Source organism: Calidris pugnax, unplaced genomic scaffold, assembly GCF_001431845.1.
Source record: "Calidris pugnax isolate Ruff unplaced genomic scaffold, ASM143184v1 scaffold32, whole genome shotgun sequence".
Taxonomy (NCBI): domain Eukaryota; kingdom Metazoa; phylum Chordata; class Aves; order Charadriiformes; family Scolopacidae; genus Calidris; species Calidris pugnax.
The window spans coordinates 1,586,190-1,607,594 of NW_015090783.1; the positions used below are offsets into that span (position 1 = coordinate 1,586,190).

The 21,405-nt window shown below is 41.2% G+C and overlaps 1 protein-coding gene across 2 annotated transcripts in view; it reads left to right on the plus strand.

The window, feature by feature from the left end:
* KDM2B (lysine (K)-specific demethylase 2B) overlaps nucleotides 1-21,405 on the plus strand; it is a 141,969-nt gene that overhangs the window by 38,163 nt on the left and 82,401 nt on the right. For both annotated transcript variants that reach the window (XM_014962588.1, XM_014962594.1), the window contains exons 5-6: nucleotides 15,466-15,644; nucleotides 18,657-18,763. In XM_014962588.1, the coding sequence (XP_014818074.1) occupies nucleotides 15,466-15,644; nucleotides 18,657-18,763 (286 nt within the window). The remainder of the gene's footprint in view (nucleotides 1-15,465; nucleotides 15,645-18,656; nucleotides 18,764-21,405) is intronic.

Sequence of the window (21,405 nt, forward strand, 5' to 3'; positions counted from 1 at the left end):
GGGTTATCTGTGAGAGAGGGGTTATCTCTGGTAACCTTCCTTCATAAACAAAACTTGGCAATGTTGCTTAATTTATGACCATTTATAACTTCTTGGGAAACAAAAAAAAACAACAAACAAACCACTTTGGCAGAAAATGTGAGAGAAGTGTTATTTGGTAGCATTTCTATTGATCAATCTGCAGGTAAATTAGGAAATAATAGGGGCGTATTTAGAAGTCCTAAATTTTATGGATTTCCTAAATACCTGCGTGTGCGCATTTTTAAGCAAAAATACCTCTTTTTGCTGTAGAGGAGCCTCGTGCATAAACCTTATCATTATCTGGACCCTGTTTGCAATTTTCTGTGAATTTGTTTCGCAGCTGATAAACTGCCATTTCTGTCCATGAAACTGCTGAAGTTGAGGGTCTGACGTTGAGATGTTTTGGAACAGCGTAGTGTTGCATAACAACATTGTTTTTCCTGTATAACAGTTGAAGTGTGGGAGTTGCATTTCCTCAAGATTGATGGCCCTTGAAGTATTAAGGGGTGGAGATTCCTGTGTACATGGCCAGTAAAGCCAGAGGATATTTATAAATAAAATTAGATCTATAAAACAATGGAGCAGAAATAACAATCATAATTAACTTTGAGATTAACTCTAATGTAAAAGTGTACCGTTTCTCACAGCTGGTTCAGCAATCCCTGTATATGCTGTGGGCCAGATACTGCACGTCATGGGTCTTTTTTTGTTGTGTTTGGACAAACTCCCTTTGGAGGCATTGTACTCGACCTCTAATTTGGTAAAAACATTGTCACCTGCTGTCTTTTTTTAATGCGGTTGATGACTTCTGGCATCACAGGTGGAAACTTTGATTCAAAAGATCTAAAATATTTGAGAAATGGATTGTAAATTATACCTGAAAGATCATGATTCTTATGGGAAGTTACTTCGGTCACTGTGGAATTTGTGCTATATCTAACAGCCACATTGACACTGAGAGCACATGGGGGCAATTCCTGTCTCCATGCCTGGTTTCTAATTTATCACTAATGATTCAGGAAACATTGGTGAACAATTTTCCTATTGCGTATCATTGCTGATATTTTTTTTCCCTAGTTTTAACTTAATATGTGTTACACTCACAATCTCATGTTCAAAGGAAGCAGATTAAAATTCTCATTTTATAATATCTCCTGTGGTTGGCCCTGCATCCTTTAGCAGACTCCTCAGATCTTGCCTGGTATCTCCAGGTATCTGCGTTTGTGAAGCACAGTGTTTTCAAAACTGACTCAACATCTTGCTGAACCTGGGAGGGGAATGATGTTTTGTGAATGTGAAATGGGATCATCATAACTCTCTGCATCTGAATATGCGTGGGAGTTGATAGAGAGAGAACATAGCTTGAAAAATGCTGTGTTCTGTGTAAACTTGTTTTTTGTTTAAGTGCTCATCATTATAGTATGCTGGTGCTATTTAAACCTAGCATTTGTTCTCTTTCCTTCTTTAAATCAGGAGAAACACATTTGTTATAGAGCATTTTAAAGAGATGGTGCTGAGTTTTTCCAAAGCACATAAATTCCACAGGAAGTTACTGAGCCTTTGGTCTCAAATTATTCTGAAATCTTACTTTCTATTTCTAACATGACCGTTGTATCATCTCATGTTTGGGTACTTATAAGTGACAAGAAAATAATGACAATTGGTAGCCTAACTTTTTTGATTTCTCTTTAAAAACTGTAGTCCATGGCAGTAATAAGGAGGAAAAAAAAAAAAAGGTGGGTTTTTTGGTGGTTGTTTGGGTTTACTTGGGCTTAGGTGTCTAGTTTATTGCAGTATGATGCCAGACTTCCAAAGAAACGTTGACATTGCTTGTTGGATTTTTTTTGTTTTGTTTTGTTTCCATTGTTTAAAAAAAATGCAGATCCCAGCTGTGATTTAGTTTGGTAACGTTTATGACCAGCAAATTAGTGTGCATGAATGTGCACCTGTGTGTAATGAGTGTGAATGAAACACTCTTCCTGTACAGTTGCTCTACTTTAGAGAACAAACACTTTAAATTGCACAGTAGGAAAATGGTTATTACGAGACTCCTACCTCTGTATAAAAGATATCCTGGATACTTTTTAAACCCAAGCTAGTGGATTAATTTCAGCAGTTGGAATTTGTCTGATGTCTGAAATGGCTGTGAGCCAAAAACAAGAAGAGAAAAGGAGAGGAATTACTGGCGTGCCTAGGAACTTGAGACAACTCTTGAAAGAAAAAAAAAACCTTCTGTTGTAATTTAATAACTATTAAGCTTTGTAATTTTATTGTCTAAGGTGGGTTTGATTGCTGATTCTGAAGGACAGAATGTCACTGTCATCTCTCAGTTAGTTGATTTAAAATTTGTTTAGGAGGGTCATTGGCCCTCTTAACACCTCCTTAAACATCTGCCACATCTGCACTAAAAGTTTGATAAGTGTTATTTCTGAAGGCTCCTTATTTTTCACTCTTGGCGTGCCATGCTGGTGTATTGATGGTGCAATTAGTATATGCATATGGAGTACTTAAAAACCAAGTGCACAGCAGTAGCTGCTAAGTATTGGGGCTTGGTTTTATTCCAAAACTTTTTGTCTTTAGATTTGCATAGTATCTTGGTTTATGTATTTTTTTTTTCTTTCATTTTCTCCTACTCTCTTGTCTTAAGGGCTCCCAGAAGTTCAGAGAACTTATCCCCATTGTCCATTTCTTTTTCTCTCTAACTAGAGTCAGTCTTCCAGCCAGTAAACGGTGCATCTCAAGGGTACTCAAGAATAATTTATATTTTCCAAGCTTCTTGTATTGGCCTCTTCTGCCTGTGCTTCTGGGCCACAGCATGAAGAGGTGTCTGTCACAGATGGGCGGAAAAGAAAAAGTGCGTTTTCCCTTGTGTTTGCTTGAATCTCCGAAAATACTTACGGGGAAAAGAAAAAGTGCGTTTTCCCTTATGTGTTTGCTTGAATCTCCGAAAATACTTACCTGTGTGAATGCTTTATGCTAATTACACTAAAGAACAAATGAAGTACGCTTGCCACGGTTAACCTAGGACTGAGCAAGGAAAAAGGTAACTGCCTTGCTGAGCAAGCTGTTTGAAAGCCAGGGCTTCTGTGGTCGCTATTGGCCATCTCTAGCCTTTGCTACTCCTGAATTCAAGGACTGAATGTAATCATTTGCTTTAGTCTTTGATGTCAGAAAGCCAGAGCATTCCATTTTTTCATTTGTTTGATTTTTGTCTTTATATTACGCTTCATGGACATCATACAATCTGAAGAAGGGAGCATTTAGTCATTTTAGAAGCTATGAAACACATAAAGGAGAGAGAAAGACAAAAGCATACATGAATGTATGCATCCATCTGAGCTCTTTTCTCTTTCTTTGATTACTTTTTTTTTTTTTTAGTGGTTTGGGTCAGCACTGATTGAATTTAAAAGAGTATCTGCTTTTCTGTGGCATCTGCAGTGTCTCGCCCTTTGACTTGTAATTGATGTCTGCGCTGCCTTTGTCTTCCTGGGTTGTCACAGTATGTCCAGGAGTTCCCTGGGTAGGTGTGGAGTCCCTGGACAAGTGTGTGGTGTCTGTATCTAAACAGTAATGGCTCATCTACATGCATTTGCTTTTATTTTTTATCTTTAGCTGACTTCTCTTCAGTTTGCGTGCCACAGGCTGCCGTTCTATCGCCATTGAGTCTCAGCTTTTACACTTAACACCCAAGTAAACCATTAAATAAACCGAAGTGGTGCTGCTGGGTCCATGATGTGCTTTGCTTCCTCTCTCTATGGGCTGGTGTAGCTCTGTGTGCCAGGCTGTGCTTACACTCTCAAAGCTGAGCTTGCAATCCTGGCTAGTGGCAAAAGGGGCGATTTCAAAACACGCTGAGGGATTGTAAGGAAGAAAAGAGACTTTCAGTTATTGTGATCCCTGGGCTGAAGAGGTTAAAGTTGTGACCACAGCGGTCACTTCTGTAGGATCAGCAGCATTGTTGTATGGAATTCACCGTGCCCAGCCGGGCATTGTATCAGTGGGAACAGTGCAAGTACAGGACTTATGCTATTCATGGGGTGGTCCAACAACTGACATAAACTCACTGATTGATTTTATTTAACTAAAGGGTTTATTTATAGAATTAAAAAAAAACAAGTGTAGGAGCAGTGAAGAATGTATCATCAGTTACGTATTTTGCTATTAAAATCTGATGCTGTAGACTGGACTGGGCCATAATGCTTACACAGATACAAAATGTTTGGTTCCCTTCATTCATTGCTGTGTTCACAGACTGTGTTGAAAGGCTTTGGTGTTTTCATCTTGTATAAAGAATCCAAGTAAAGTTGAAAGCAGCAAAGCTTTTAATTGGGATAAAATTTGTGCATTGAGATATGGCAGTAAAAAGCAAACATGACAAAGCTCCGAAAACTGTTGCAGAGAGCAACCTTCATCTGGCCCAAGGAGATGATGCACAAGATGGGGCCTAATAGATCATTTCAATATTTGATTTCTGTGATTCTGTCAAATCTTTAAAGACCTGGCAGCAGGCTTTGATCTCCAAGACAAAGGGTGAAAGGAAAACCAAGGCTTTACATATCCTGTTGCTTTCTGTGCTGGGAATAGCTGAAGAGATACCCGATTACTGCTGGGTTTTGCCTTCTCATTAGAAACACGAAAAGAACAGGAACTGAGCCAAAAAATTCAGTTGCAAATTGAGTGTTTAAAGAAATGTGTGTGAAGGGCTCTGCCTTGACTATGAGTTTATAATCATGGTGTCAGTGGAGATAGATAATAGAATAAATTGCATCATTAAAACTCAGATGTTTGCAAGAGAAAAGCCCTATAAATAGTGGGTTTTGGGCCCTGCAAGTGCAGGTCAGCCTTCCCTTGTGCTGCTGACAAGTACTGGTTCTGGAGGAATTGCTGTGTGCTGTAATGCATCTGCTCATGGTTTATTCACTAGATGGGTAAGATGTTAAGGACTTCATCATACCACAGTAAAGTGAGCAACCAAGCTTTCTTTAACATCAGTGGCAGAGCAGTATTTCACTGCCTGTTAAGTGTTTTTTTCCACAGGACAGATAGGGGAGAGTGCTAAGTAAGTTTTCTGAAGTTTGGCATCACAACATTTTGCTCAATGCAATTACTTTGTAGGATTAACTGCAATTCCATAGTGTAATGGTGCACAGTAAATAGTGTGGCTGCCTTCTCCCAGGTGGAAACTGGGCTGAAAGGTGACATGAACTGCTCAGGTGCCTGGTTCAGTGCAGTGCTGGAAACAGAATTTGGGGAGTCTCAGTTTCTAGTTTTCCTGTAAACTGTAAATGATGTACTGGATGTGGTGAGCTGTGGTCTCTTCTGCGCAGGGGACTGCGATGGGGTGGAACAAATTTCCTTACTAGTTAATGTAAGCAGACTGTTTTAAATAATTTAAATTCAGTTGGGACAGAAAGGATTACTGCCGGTCAAGTGTATGTAGCAGCCATAAGCTACGTGAGGCTCTGTATCTTTCATCTAGCCATTTTTGTTCTGTTAAATGCATATGCTGCTATAGTCACCAGAATCTCCAACTAAAATGAGAATATATATGCCAGGTATTTCACAGAACGACAAGAACCCCCTAATCCCTGCTTCTGGAAGTAGGTGATAATGAAAGGGGAATGGACAGAGATGCAAACAATGTAGGTAATGATTATTCTGGGTTTATAAAATGTGATTTATGTATATATTAAAAACCACACTCACATTTATAGATGTATACATATACATATGTATAAATTTCATTTAGCACTGAATCAAGAATCATGAGTGGTGTCTCCAAAGAAGAGAAAATTGTGGTGGTGGTGACTGTAGATCAGGTAGGTAAAGGCAAGAGGGAGGGCAGAGACCATGTAAAACATTTCTTTTACATTAGCATACATTTCTTCTGGTGCGTTAGCACAATAGCTCCCGAGTTGGCTGTGCAAATGTGTTCAGTTTTTTGTTAGTAGCTGCTCCAAAAAGCTGAATGCAAACCAGATAACTGCCTGGGAGTAACTACTTCCTAGTGATTTTTTTGGTTCATTCCTCCCACGTGTTTGCTCCCCCTCTCAAATTGATCTGCTCTGAAAATCGTATCATGGTTGAATTCACATCGAACTACAAAGCCAGTCGAGAGGCTCGTAGTGTGGTCTGTGGGCAAGTAGGGGAAATTTTGTCTTAATCAATGTACAGTTCTCCATCCCATGAAAGAAAATTAGCCGTGCAGATACAAAAGAAGGACAAAGCAGCCACACACTGCAGTTCAGAAAACTTTCCATCATTTCTGCTGAATAGGGACCTAGTGTTGCTTTTTCTATAGAGCAACGCTCCATTTGTTTCAAGGAAGTTCTGAAATTGGAGACTGAGAGGAGTTAGGAGGGAGGCTCATTAGAGAAACTTTGTTGTAAGGAGTGCTTCCCAAAATTAGACAGGCTCTTCAAAGGAAGAGCAAAAGTCTACCCTCAGACTTGCATCTAAGTCTTGATTAAGACGTATGGTTCTCCCCCTGTGTGGGGATTTGTCCTGTGAATGGGAGTGCCACGTTTAGAAGAGCTGAGTCAGTAGCTGCTGTATCTTCAAGAATCTTGTGTGGAGGGATAAGGAGGAAGCAGTGAGGTCTTTGCTCTGTTCCTAGTGTCCAAATTATGCATTTTTCAAAATTCAGTGGACCAGGCTCTTCTAGGGGAGAGGAGTCAACACTTCATGGGAGGGAAGGTACTCGTATGGAATGTTTACATTCATAGTAAGATTTCTCCTCGTGTTGCTCATGGGGGTTTTTGTGCCCCCAGTGTGATCTGTGCCTGGCTTGCTCTCTGGGTCCTGCTTTTTCCTTTTCATGCAAGTGGGACTGTTGGAGTATTAACCAAAACTGAGTTAATGAAAGCATCTTCATTGTTCTCACGGTTTAGAAGGCCAATGTCTTTGTAGGTTTATAAAAAATATCTTGTGAACACATTTTTCAGCCTGTGAGAATTCAGATTGAGGGTACCTCAGCCTCTGGATCCTGCAAGTCATACCCTAAATTCATCAAGGGACTCAGATCCACAAGAGATGGTACATGTCTCTGAGAGGAACAGGGGATCCAAGAGCACTTTGATGACAAGAGATAAGGATATCTCCTTGCAAGATGAGGCTGAGCTTGGATGTTGTACTGTTGGTGTGAGCTAGCTGTTGCATTTCTTTTTAATGTGAGAACTACAAAGAGGAAACATCTGGACAATGCAAAAAAAAAAAAAAAGTGCTGTTTTACTGAAGCAGTTCATTCCAATTCTGTCTAGCAGGTTTCTCTTTTCCAAGTACAGTAGTGGCTCATCCTTTTGTCTTTTTTTCTTTCTTTTCCCTTGAGCGACCTCTCCTGTTTTGTTTGTATCCCTCATTCTGGGATGTACTGTACTGTGCAGAACTCGTTCAGCTCCCTAATCTCATAGTAGCTTGTGAGAAAGTACAGATAAATCCTTCCAGACTTGAGCAAGTGCTATTAGGATACTCTTACCAAACCTGAACCAATACCGACAGAGAGATCAACATACTTTGCTGTAAGCAGGACCAGTAGGACTTGACAGGTGGGTTTTTGTTTGTTTATCATGGGATCTATTAGTTCTTTGTGGGACACCAGCGTTGTCTCTGTTGATCATACAACATAATGTGATTTCTGAACTGTTCCTCTCTCTGCTCCCTGTTTGCTCAGGTCTAGGAAGGATTATGAAATTGTGGAGCTGTGCTGCATTCTCTCCTGGGCAGAATTAAAATTAGAAACTAGACTTCAGAGTTTCTGAATGGATTTTTTTTTTTCAAGTGAAGGTTACATTAGTGATTTTCCTGCAGTCTGAGGGCTCTACCTAATTTGCTGAAAATTGAAGTAGTTTGTAGCAGCTCTGAAGGAACCCTTTGGGACTTTGGCATCCACCAGTACTAAGGTGCAGCAGTGCACATATAAAATAGAAATCTCTCTCTGTTAAAGTGGCGTGACGCAGACCTTCAGAGGACATTGCTTCACATAACGCACACTGGGTTTGTGCCTCTTAAATAGCTTATTGTTTAAGAAGAAAAGCTCCAGCCTGTACTATCAGAGGGTGACGCCGGGGCTGTGGCTCGGTGTCACCGTGTGATTTCCCACAGAGGCCGCCAGCGTTGGTGCTCGGTCGGTGCACGTCCCTCGCCCTGGTGTTTGTGGAACTGTGCTGTGAAGGAGGCAGGGAGCTGACCCCGCTTAAAAAAATTATTTAAGCTTCATCAGTTTCTTGAGTACTGGTGAACAGTTTGTATCATGAAACCAGGACCTGGGGCAGAGAGAAGTTAAAACTTACCCAGTGGTCCTTATAGACTGGAAATAGAAACTTGTCCCTCTAATTCCAGTACCATGCTCTGGTGCCCGGCCATCTTTTTGTCATCTAAACTGGCATCTAGTTTTTGCTATTGCTGCCTATTATGTGCCCTGGTATAGTGTCTCTATTCTTTGTGCTACCCACTGTATCTAACAACTTGTTTTTTTGCCATACCAATTAAGCAAGTCTAAATTGGTGTCCTGTTCATTCTCTTCCTTCTCTCCCTGCTCCTGGCATTGCTCTCCCGTCCTTTTCCTGTGTGCTGGCACGGGCTTTGCTCCTTCTTGCAGTGAGGTGGTTCAGAAAGTTGAACTGGCAGAAAACTCGCTGTCTTCCTCCCTTGCAGAGAGAGGGAAGAATATTTTTTTTTTTCTATTTTTTTTTTTAATGGTGGTTTAACTGTCAGCACTAACCAGTGCTGGGTAAAACATGATGGATGTAGGCTTCTACCTCTAGCGTGAGTTTCCACTGGGAAGCTGTGCATCAGAAGAGAGCCTGATGAGTGAGCCTTGACCAATAATTAGGGCTTCTGTGCAGTAAAATAAATAAAAATAAGGTATTTGATGCTCCCTCTTTATGCTTTTTTTGGCTCTTAGAAATAAAAATGAAATATTATAACAGTCCCTTGCCTATGTTTAGCATGTCCGCTGACTTGCCATTTTGGAAGTAGAGCCATTTCTATTTTTAGAGCTGAGCTTCCTGTTTGAGCTCTCTTTAAGTTTGTCCTTCGCCTAACACAGTCAAACTCTTAAAAAAAAAAATTAGTTAAACTGGAACAGTTTTGCTAAAAACAGTTTTGTTCGTGTCCAGATATAAACAGCAGTAAATCCGCTTTGGATGAACGTTATAATAAAAATTCAACCTCTCAATGTATTTCCATGACGTCAAAACATGAAAGTGAAATTGAACTGATGTGTTGATGTGGTTGCGGTCATCTCAAAGCCTCTGCCTACAACTGCATTTAAAAATTAGTTGTCCCCATGAGAAAATTAACCAGAACGGCTATTTTACAATAACTCCCCATAGTCACACTGTTTTTTCTGAAATAAGCATCTTCTGCTTTAGTTCATCCAAACTAGAAAAAAGCTGTGTTATTCTGGAGGGATAACACCCAAAATCCTAAATATTTCATGGTACTTGTTCTGGTTTAGTGTCATAATTTACCTTAGTCCAAAATGACCTTCGAGTGTAGCTATGCCTTTACCTAAAAATATATATATATATTAATATCAGCATGTTATGGAGGTCTGATGTAATCACAGCTATATACATCTTAAGACGTCCTCATTAAAGCGTGGATACTAGATGTGCTGTGGTGTTGCCAACCCTTTGATGGGACACCTTTAAATATCAGTCTAGACCCAAGGAGAGCTGCAGCATTGCTGATATAAGAAACAGGAAAATATTTTCCCGATATCTTAACAATCTCCTTTGGCTTGCCCCAGGGTTGGAGGAGTCAAAGCAGGAGAAGGTCAGGGTTGCAGAGCCAGGACAGGGGAGGTGAGACCTTTGAGAAGCTTTTGAATCATCACAGCCATCTCCCAAAACCTCTCCTTGATGGTGAGGTGTGCTCCATCCCTCCAGCTTCCCACCGTTAATATTACTGGGGGAGCACATCACAACACAGTAGAGCTTGGAATTTACAATGTAAATAAGGCCATAAGAAGCTAAATTGTCCTTTCCTTGTTGGGGTGTGGTTCTGCGTCACAGGCAGCTTTCCTAAAAAGAAAAGGAGAATAGATTGCACTGATCCAATCAATGCTCCTTTGTACTCGTCTTTAGGAAAATAAAGAACTCTGCTATTGCCAGCTTAACATGTCACTTAAAGAAATAATTGAATTTCTGTAGGACTCTTAGTATGCAAAGATGCTCTTGATAATGTAGAATATGTTATAAAATGCTATTAACATTAAATTATGTATTTTTATATAATTTTCCTACATTTCCTATGTTTAAATACATTTTATCATGAATCATTTTAGGATATGATCAATACTCTTAAAATAGATTTGATAGATAAATAAAATGTAAGATTTTCAACAAAGTTATATTCCTTCCCGCTTTCCTTAGCACTTGAATTATTTTCCTTTCTGTAGTTGTTCTTTGCATGGCAGTTCTGTCTTTTCAGTTACCTGGAGTATATTTATCCTATAGGTTAATGCATTTGGACACTGTATAGAAATTAAAAGTAAAATGTTTCTTTGTATATGTTTTTTGTTTTTTTTTCCCTTGTGGTTTCCTCTGGCTGAAGTTTCAAAGAATTACTGAAAATTACAGTTTGTGTTTTGGGTGGGTGCAAGGATACTAATTGATTCTACATAATGCCACTAAAACACAGTATTTGCCCCGAGCCTCTTTCTTTAGTCTTATCCTGTAGCATTAAGCCTTAAGAGTTTTTGCTGGCTTGAGCTTTTCCTGTGAACATGCTCTAAATACCTTACCTTTTGTTGTGTGAAAAAACCCCTAATAACATTGGTTATTGCAATTTGCCAGTTTTATACCAAATGATAAAGCTGCAGACACAAAAGAGGGGAAGGAAGGGGAAGGTGCATGTCAGGTACTCCTGGCTTTACCTGTCTGTAAGGAGGAAAGAATTTAACCCCACAGAAAAGGCTCCTGCTCTGCAGCCAGCGTGGCGTGTGCTGGGGAGCTGGGAGGGCAGATACCTGGGCGAGGGGGGGTACAGAGGAAGGGCAGAGCATGGCAAAGGGGAGCTGGGTGGCTCGGGCATCCTCGCTTCATGGTGGACCAGGCTGTGCTGGGTGAGAAAACCAACTGGGAGGCGTGTGGGGGAGATGTGTGCAAGTTGTCCGAGCTGGACTCTGATTTCCTATTGTTCTTCTGTGCCCTCTGCTGGATCTGGGAGCGATGGTATTGGTGCGCGTCTCTCTTCACTTAAGTTGTTCTTACCCTGGCTCTGAAATGCAGGGAATGTCGTGAATAGCTCCACTTGAGCAAGGACTTTCTGCTCCGATTCACAGCCCTCCCAGTTAGTATGGGATATCGGAAGAGTCTCCTGGGGGTAGCAGAAGAATACGTGCTTTCCAGCTCTGGGAGCTCCGGAGGGATTAACTGGGATGCAAGTCAAAGCCTCAGTCTTTAGGTACAATTAACCTGCTAGTGAAGCTAACAGATTTCCTAAGGCTCTGCCAAAAATCCTCCTTTACAAACCAAGGATTTTTTTTTCCTGTAAGAAGCATAAAGATTAGACAAGACCAGCAAGGCTCATCCCTCTGCATTTGAGGTTGGCATCTGGTTGTAGGCACCATAATGTACCTTGGGCATAGACATTACTTCAGTCACAAAGGGTTAAAATAATTCCCCAAGCTAGCTTTATGCTCTTAATGGGCAGCCTTGATAATTACTCTTACAGAACCCTCCTCTGCAGTGGGAGAGTTGCACCTTTTCCTGCCGGTGGTGCCCCTGGGGAAGGGACAGCAGTTTAGAAAACACTGGTGTAATTTTCACCTCTGATTCACACCTCCTGTGCATTTCTTGTTTTCTACTGTGTGGTTCATGTTTGCTTTGATTATGGACCGCCTCTTGCTTCCACTGCTCCCAGTATCAATACTAAATGCATGTCAGGGGAAAGGATGGGCTATTTTGAAGACTGGAGTCTGGCAGCCTGGATAACACAAGCCTGAAGCTGTTTCAGGTCAAGACAGGGGAAGGTGCTTCACCTTTTTAGAAATGGAAAACGGCAACAGTTGGACCCCAGGGGAGATAATTACAGTCCCAGAATTTTCCATTCACTGTTCCCTCTCTCACAAATCGTTACAATATTCTATACATGAAGCAAAGTGTGGGTGCAAATTCTGCAGGGGAGACTGATGAGACCTTTGCTGAATGACTTCAGAGCTGGAGCCTGTCACTCCTGAAGTCTCTCTCTGGGGTGGACTTGGTAAAGCTGTGATTTATGAAATCATTTGCTGATGCAGGGAAGGTGCCTGTGTAACTTGCACTCATGAAGCGCAGTTCTCTTTCTGACTAGAGGACAAGGTTTGCATCCCTCTTGCTCTCAAAATATTTTTGCTGAGAATCCCAGAACAGAGAGGAGCAAATCTTCGCACCAAACCGACTTGTACAGGGTGGGCAGTGGGAGGCAGGGACTTCAATGTGCAAAAAAATGTGATATTGCAGCATATAGCAGTGTTATAGGATTTTACCTGTTAAAACCTTTACAGCATCTTGGTCACTAGGCCTCTGAATAAAGGGAACAGATAATATACATGCTATTCTCCCCCTTAGTTTTACTGTGGATTTTACTAATATATAGGCTGGATTAACTTGGGGTTTTTTAAGGTTTCAAATGAAGTGTAGCTCTAAAGTAGCTCTTCCTGATTAATTTGATTTTCCAGCTTACATCTCTGCAACTGGTTCTTCCCTCTCCTCCAGGCTTTTGTCTGCTCCTCTTGTCAAAGATGGCGCTAGCTTGTTTCTTAGTTACTGTCTTTGTGATCCTTTGGGGATTCACTTGTGCTTGATGAGTAAGCAGCAGTAGAGGAAGATGATGTTTCTTCTTTAGGCTGTAAAATCCCTTCCAGTGAACCCTGGCATCACCACTTTGCCTCTGAGTCATATCTACTGCGGAAGAGGAAACAACACCTCTTAATCCTGCACCGTCCGGGCATTCTCCGGTCAAGAGCTGTGTTGGAAAAAGCCCTGGGAATGAGGGTGAGGTGATCCGTGGTGCACTGAGGCTTCCCCTGTAAGCAGTAAGAGATGCCTTTTGCCAGTTAGAGATGAAGGTATACATTACTCCACACACAGCGAGCGATGAGCTGGAAGCGAGGAATATGGCCTGTATGAGGGCAAGAGGCTGCCAGGGTTGCTGGGGACCTGCTGGGACTCGGGGGGCTGCATCGGGCTTCACTGAGCGGGGTTCCTTCTTGGATGACGGGGTGAGAGTGTGGCAGGAGGATATCTAGGAAATGGTTAACAGAAATGGTACATCAAGTAGAACACATGTTGGAAATGTTCAGCAATGCAGCCTGACCTGAGATCTCTCAGCCGGCCACCGCTTTTTGGAGCCTCTGTGTGTGTCTTTCCCTTGCTCTTTACCTGTCTCCCCTCCTGGATGATATTTTTTTAACCTTCTCCTAGGGGCAGGAAATAGAAGGAAGAGCCGATAATCTTTTCAGGAAAGAAGAGCTGAAGCTGGCAGTAAGCCAGAACCGCTCGGAAGTGGGCAGCGAGCACGAGGCTGTTAACCTGTAATTATACGTCTCAAATTTTGCGAGCGGTACTTCAGGAATCATTATGTATTGGCTTGTTTGATAGTACTGTGGTTTAAGAGAAAAACATCCCCTCAAATTACTCTTTAATTTGGAAGTCAAGAGACTATCAATTCAAATCTTAGCTCTTCTGCCCGTAATTGATAATCATGTACATTTAACAAAACTGCTATTGAACTGGACCTTGTATTTTTGATTCATCAGGTAATTGCTGATTTTTTTTTTCTCAGAAAGGATAATCGAGAGGCCATAGAAGGTTGCTTCCAGCAAAGCTGAGGTCAAACCTAGACCATAATATGGCAGATCCTAGATGCTGCCATGCAGTCCTTCAAATATAATTTTTTGGTATCTGACTTCTTAACCCCTCTGGGCTGTAGCCACTGCTTTAATCCCCAGGCACTGGAGGCCAGAAATCAGGTTGCCTTTTATTCAGGGGCTGTTTAATAGGACTTCATCCCAGTTGCTAACCTCTTGAGTCGAAAAAAGACTTTCCCTCTAGATAGTTAACAGTTAAAAAACAAATAACAACAAAACACCCCAACCCAAAAGTATTATGTATTTTGTTTCAAACATGCAAATACCAAATTTAAGGACTCTTGTGCTGTTACACATATATCTAAACTTTCTCCCTGTCCTGCCTCAAGGTGGCAACACTACGGACAGTCCCCAGCTCAGAGGAAGGATGAAATCCTGTTGACTGGCCTTGTAGTGCAGAGTTTGACTGACAGGCCAGTGGGACTATTTCAGATTTACACTGTATAAATTTTTCTTTTTGATTACAAAGCTTTATGGTCTTCAGTTCCTTTCCAGAATCATTATCGCATCTGTCACTGTCATTGCTATCAGTGGCTAAGGATGTTTTTAATGGAGTGATGCAATCCAAACTATCATTCTTGCTGAAATACAGCTCCCAAGCACACAATAGGCCAGGTGCTGTAATTATTAATAATTCCCTCTGATGGAATATATCGGGCCCTACATTTTGGTTTAATGCAATTTATTTTGAGTTATTTCTTCGGTAGCGAAAATGGGTTTGGAGTGATTTTTTGGAAGCATTGTGAGTTTGTTTGCTGGAATCCTTCTCTCCTGGAAATGAGGCATGTCTCTCATGGGCTCCTGTTCGCTCACACACAAATGAACTGCTAATTAGGATGATGAAATTACTGGGAGAGGTGAAACCTTCCAGTTGGCCAAAGAGAAGATTGTGGATTAATCTGTGTAAAGCTGAAGGCTCGACTAAAACTGCTGTTCAACATTCTGGTGCTAATGAGACTTGTATGTCTGCCACTTGAGAAGCTCAAAGTACGTCCTGTAGGTTTTGTTGAGAGATCCAAAGTGGGGGCTCACTCTTCTACAGCATTTAGTGCTTTCATCCCCACTGACGATGACTGGAATGGAGAATGCTCAGCAATCCATATAAGGTGTTCGGCAGTTTATAGCATCCAGTGATGCAAGGCAGTTTGCTCTTTATGGATAATTTTTGTGCATGAGCAAAAGCATCTTGAGAGGCATATGGATGTTTAGAAAATTGCAGAGTATGATTGGAGAGCTATTTGTCTTGCAGGCCCCCTGCTACCATATTATATCGCTTCTTCGTAGTTTTTAATGTACTTCTGCTCACGTCAATTCATGTAAAGGAGGAAACTCTCGGTCTCTCTGAAGCAGAGAGACACCAAGTGACTTGTGCAGTGTCATACTAGGCACAAAGTCCACTTCCAAGGTAGTTCCCTGCTCACTGTTGAAGCTGCTCAGGACCTGTGGAGGGACTGATGCTGGTCTCTCATCCTCTAGTAACAGTTTCCCTGCAGTAGTTGAGAATTTATACACATATATATATAAGGTAATATATATATCTCATAAATAAAGCAAAGGCACACATTTTGAAAGTGTCTCTGTGTTTGCAGGAAGCCGACGGATAGTGGATGTGATGGATGTGAACACGCAGAAAGGTGTTGAAATGAGCATGTCTCAATTTGTGAGATACTATGAGACACCAGAGGCCCAGCGTGAAAAACTCTACAATGTCATCAGCCTGGAGTTCAGTCACACTAAGCTGGAGAACATTGTCAAGCGTCCCAATGTGGTAAGGGATCCTGGGGTGATGGTGTTTATTTTCAGCTTCTTCCCAGTCACCAGTTGCTTTGTAAGAAATAAAACATGGAGTTTAAACAAGGTGATGGGAAGCACCTGCAACTCCTGTCCATTTAGTGTTAAGATCTCATTTTTACCTAGGTGGAAAGTTCCTTGATGGTGGAACTTAATTTATAGCAATTAGGTACCTGATGAGCTCTTAATCATGCAGTTTGCACAGATAACCAATTCCTCTCAAGATATTTAAGGGAAATTCCATCCAAAATTAAATACCCGTCTATTGTTTTTCCTCCTTAGAGGAGGAGGAATTTTAAAGCTATTATCAAGAAAATTAAATTCTTTATACATGAACTCCCCTATTAACTAAAAAATGTTCAAGGAACTCCAAAGCAAAAAAGTTGAAAACACATGCATTAAATATTGAAATCTATATGTAATTAAATCAAGATCATTACTGCTGTGTCAGAATTGTCAGTGTCAGAGGAAGGGGATAGATTTGTACCCATTTTTTAAAGGTAAAGGGCTTTGGGGATTTTGTTTCCCAATGGAGTTACCAGCAGTGAAACCATGATCTTGTTAATAAAGATTATTTCATTTATCACTAAAATGTGGCCACGTGTGGGTGAGGATTAATGCATCAACTCAGTAATACACAGTGATGGAGGAAGCAGCATTGGAGGTTTCAGAGTATCTCCTCGGGACACTCGGCACACACTTTGGTCATCAGTCCTGGTTGATCAGGGAACAAAGGGACTTCCCAACGTAGAAAGCATGTGCTGCTTATTCCCTCTGTATCTGCTCGTGGCACTGCTGGGTGTGAAACTATAGCTCTATGATGTTTTGCTTTCAGATGCTTTTCTCCTTCTTATTTCTAAATGCTATTCTAGTTATACCAGCAGTTTTTTCACTGGGGACATCTCTTGCCTATGCAGACAATATAAACACCACACTTCTGCCTGAACAGGTCAAAAATAGATAGCGGCTCTAATTGCTGATTTGCAGAAGTAATTTTTAAATAGGCTTTTGTGTTCTGTTACGTACATATCGCATTGAATATTAAGCACATATTTAGAAGTTTGTGCAGGTTTTTGCTGTCATTCAGACACTAGTGGGCAGTTTGGAAGTGCTCTGGGGAGTTTCTGGTGTTCAGTTGATCCCAGTTTTCCTAAGCACATCATGCTCAATGAGCTTTTAAAACATCTGTGCAGATTTCCTGAGTGTTTAGGACTGAAAAATGCAATTAGGTACCTGTTACCATGTGTAAATGAATACTCCATATCTGTTTAATATGGACTGAGCACACAATTGTTTGTAAAACTGGTAATATTTAAATCTCTGAGAGATTTACATTTTGTTTAATATGGACAGAATTGTTTGTAAAACCAGTAATATTTAAATCTCTGAGAGATTTACATTCCCATTAAGTACTTGGGAATAGATGAGAAGGTGCTGGGGACTCAGAGAAAGTCCAGTACGTAAAGTGAGTTACTAGTTGAATACTATATTTGTGTAAGTGGATCCATGGAATTCTACAGAGCTCTTTGAGCTCATGTAAGAAAGAAATAGTTGATTCATGTTCCCAGTTGTGTAAAGACTGTAAATTGTAGTATCAGGATGTGGGAATTATTCCAGAATCAGGGCAGTAACATCAGTTTTGTTCTCACATACAACTGTGATATTAATGGAATTGGTACTATTCTACTGGCTGCATTGTCTCCCTTTGCCTCTTCTCAAAGGGTGTGTTATCAACAGTACCTGGTGGTGATGGAGAAATAGATAAGGGTCAGCCCCAATCTGCAAGAACTTCCTGTGCTAATTGCCCTACTATGAAAATCCTCTGGGAAGACAAACAGTTGAGTTGACTCATAGGGATAGCACTTTTGGGTGGGACAAGAGCTGTCAAGCGCTAAGTGGGGAGCTAACCATGACTGAGTGGGACTTCTCCATTCTTGCTGCACACAGTTGGAGAACAGCATTGTCACCAAGGCCTAGGATAAGTCTTGCAGTCCTTAGTGGCCCATAAATGGAGGTTCATTCACACGTGACGATTTTTGGAGGTGGGTCGGGATGTGCAGCCACACTGTGGCCAAACCCAGCACTACAGCCTGCCTTGGTGGACTTCCCAAGCCGACTGGTGTTTTCCCTTGTTTTGAAACCTGGCACATGTGATCCACTTGCATAACCAGGAGGGAGTGTTCTGGAGAGCTAGCACAGCCTCCACCATAAAACAGACCCAAAAAGTGAGTCACAGGCTTGTCCTTGCTGTGGCTGTGATGGACAGATTGCAGTTCGTGCTCTGGCACCTGGCACAGGAGCTGTGTTTCAATGTCCCTGAACAATCTTCAGTTTCCATCTCCTCCTCACCTTGCTGGCAGTATATTTCCAATTGCTCGGTTGTTGCTGTTTTCTCCTGCTCACACTTCACCTTGCTGGCAGTATGTTTCCAGTTGCTTGGTTGTTGCTGTTTTCTCCTGCTCACACTTCCTAAAAGTTTGGCTTTTGGACAAGAACTTTGGTGAATTTATACCCAAGGAAAACAACGAAGGAAATGCACAATAAGCGATAACGTAATTACTCAAACCAGAACTTGGCCAGAACAATGGTGTTAATGTTCCTTGAAATGTAAGTTATTGGCAGAATACAATCTCTTCTATGTTAGTATTTTAATGTTCATATATGCAGTTTCCAGGCTATTGCCTCAAAAATGCATTTGAAGACAGAGAGCAGGTGATGGTGCGAGAGAAGGTGCTCACAGGTGCCCATGGGTCAGAATTTACACCCAGTTAAATTGGCTGCAAAACTCCCCCTGCTCTGGGTTGCAAAGGGTGGAGTTGTGGTGATGAAGTGCTGCACCTTACCGGTGGGGTCTGTAGGACTTTTGCTGAGCAGCAAAGTTCTTGCTGTCTGTGAGCATCTGCTGCTGTTACTGTTAGAGTTTTAGCCAACAGGAGTGTATCTTACCATGTGTTCAGTGATTAACAGTTGATTTTGGTGGGACTTTCAGGTGGACTTAGTCGACTGGGTGGATAATATGTGGCCCCAGCATTTGAAGGAGAGCCAGACGGATGCTACCAATGCTATTTCAGAGATGAAATACCCCAAAGTGAAAAAGTAAGTTTGTTCAAGTCTTTAAAAACCGTTAAAAAAGCTCTACTCCTCCTTGATTAACTCCTTTTGAACTCTAAAGCTGGTAGGAGAGGAAATAATGATTTATTTATTTTTCACTGAGCAGGAAGCGGGGGGTGGTGTGACTGACCTGCTTGAGCTGTGTAATATCTACTGATGGACTGTACGAGCTTTTAAGGAGACCAATTTTGTATTTGAGAACTTTGTGGATACTCCGTGTCCTTAATGCCTGTGGTTACAGTCTTTAAGAGAGGAATATTCTGTTCTAAATATGAATATTTAGAAGTTCCGAACACATTCTAAATATTTTTAATTGAGAAAGAATCTACAGTTTGCTGAATACAATCTTTAATCAAATTCCTTTGAAAAGTGCATTTTTATTTTTCAGTTTTGAGCCACTCTGTTTTGAAAATGGCAGGCTGACCTTAAATAGTAAATTCTCCAAAAGTGTTACCTAAAGAAATCACTTCCCAGGACACAGATCTGTCACGCGGTTCGCGCAGTATAGTCAAGGTACTTCTGTGGGCTGGGTTCAGAGGGACCAAACTCAAGAGCAGTTTGTCTTGCTTCTGCCTGCCTTGGGTCTAGTTTTTGGGCCAGTTGTGATAGTATAACTCGCCTTACTGTTTCTTCTGTTTGAATATCGTCTTGAAGCTGTTTTTATGTGATGATTGGAAAAGGAAACTACTTGTGCACAGTAAGTTTCATAGGAATTGGTACAACTGAAATAGGTGTTACTGTTAATGATATAATAGCTATTGACCTATGTGTGGCTGATGATCATCATGTAACTCTGGGAACCCTTCATTGCTCTTTCTGTTTTAAAGGCATTTTCTATTGGGCAGACCTAATGCTGGTGGCATCCCAGGCTCTGCTGTTGAATGTTTTGCAAATCACTCAGAACTATTTTGAAACTGTAATGTCTAAAATAGATTGGTACTAACATATACATACATAACATATACAAAGGAGTGTGGAGTCAGAAAGTGACTTACTCTCATTCTGTAAAAAACATTGTGGAAGGTAAAGCTCTCCGTAAATAGAGGAGCCTCTGTGGCAGGCATCATGGGGATGCCTGGTCCTGTGGTATGCTCAGCACCATTGATTTCAGCGGAAGCTAAAGATACTCTATCCTTCTGAAAAAAAAAAGTAAGCTGCTTGTCAGGGTAACTAGATATGGACAAGAGTGCCAAATTTCACATATGCATTTGGAAATGTCCTAAGTGACTGGCCAAAGGTCGCACCATAAGCCAGTGGCAGGGCAGAAAATAGGACCCAGGCAACTTGCTTCCCAAGTGGTTAGTCTCTTAAATAACATTATGTATAATATGCTAGAGCTGAGAAACTGAATCATGATTTAGGGCTTTAGGGTTCATGGATTGTACAAGGTAAGAAGTAAAGAAAGGGATCCCTTTCTTAGAACAGGCACACTCCAGATGCTGAAAAAAAAAAATGCAGTAAGTAAACAAAGCAAGGCAGAGGTGGTTTATAGGATAAGGTAGCAACATGACTAACAGAATTTAGTAGAAAAAACAGTGTATTCCTGCAGTTCACTACTTGCATCATGAAATGCCAGATGGTAGGTTTCAAAGAGGGATTTTAGAGAAGTAGCAATTCAACAGATTTTGACATGGAGCTTTTCCCGTGTGGGGGATGGCCTGGTAGAAAGGAAGGAGATGCCTGATAAAGAAGCAAACTCAGAGCCATTGAGGTTGCTGTCACTGGCAAAGTGAAGGTGGAGGTTGACAGCTTGATAAACTAGTAGATGTGATAGGTAGAGGGAAGCTAAACAGTGAAAGACTGTAAGTGCTTGAAATGTGACAATAGAGTTTGATGTGGGGAAAAGGAGTTGCAATGTGTGAGAGAGAAAGGCAAGGGTGGTGCGGCTGGAGTGATGAGGGTGAGGATGTTGCTAGTGAGCATCATCTAGCATAAAGACTAAAGAAAGCTGATTTACAGCACTGTTGGCACAAAACCCTCATCAGTCTGAAGAAGCAACAAAAAGCAATAACAAACATTGATAGTGTAGGAGCACAAGAGAAGTTGTACTAGATCAGGACAAAGATCCGTGGCGCTCAGTAACCTACCTGCTGTTGGCTGCTGTTGTAGATGCCGTAGGAAGAGTGTAAGATCAGCGTGAGCATAAAGTGATGGCACCCCTTAAAATTACCTTCTGAACTTCCATCATCTGCAGCTCAGGCAGGGGCTGTCCTGAGGTAGAAGTGGTTTCTATGTTTTCTTTCTCAAGAGATTTCTCTTCCACGAACTTGTCCATTTTAAATATGAACTCCTCAAGAGATTAGCTTTCCACATCTTTGGAAATTCAGATGGACCCTTCCTTTCCTGTATGGATACTAGGCTCAGCTATTGCTGTGAGTACCCAGAGGGTTTGAGCCCTATTTAAAGAGATTGTGTTCAATTGTGGAGCTAAATGTCAGTGCTGTCACTTGTGTCATGCTGCCCATTCTTTTATGTGAATCATCAATGTGAATATGCTTTATTAATGACTGTGGTTGCTCAGAAATGGGATTGTTTAATTTCATTCTTGTTCTTAGCATTCTCATAATACTAAGAGTTTGCAGTATGCGATACCCACCATTAACGTGTTCCCTACAAACAAAAAGCAC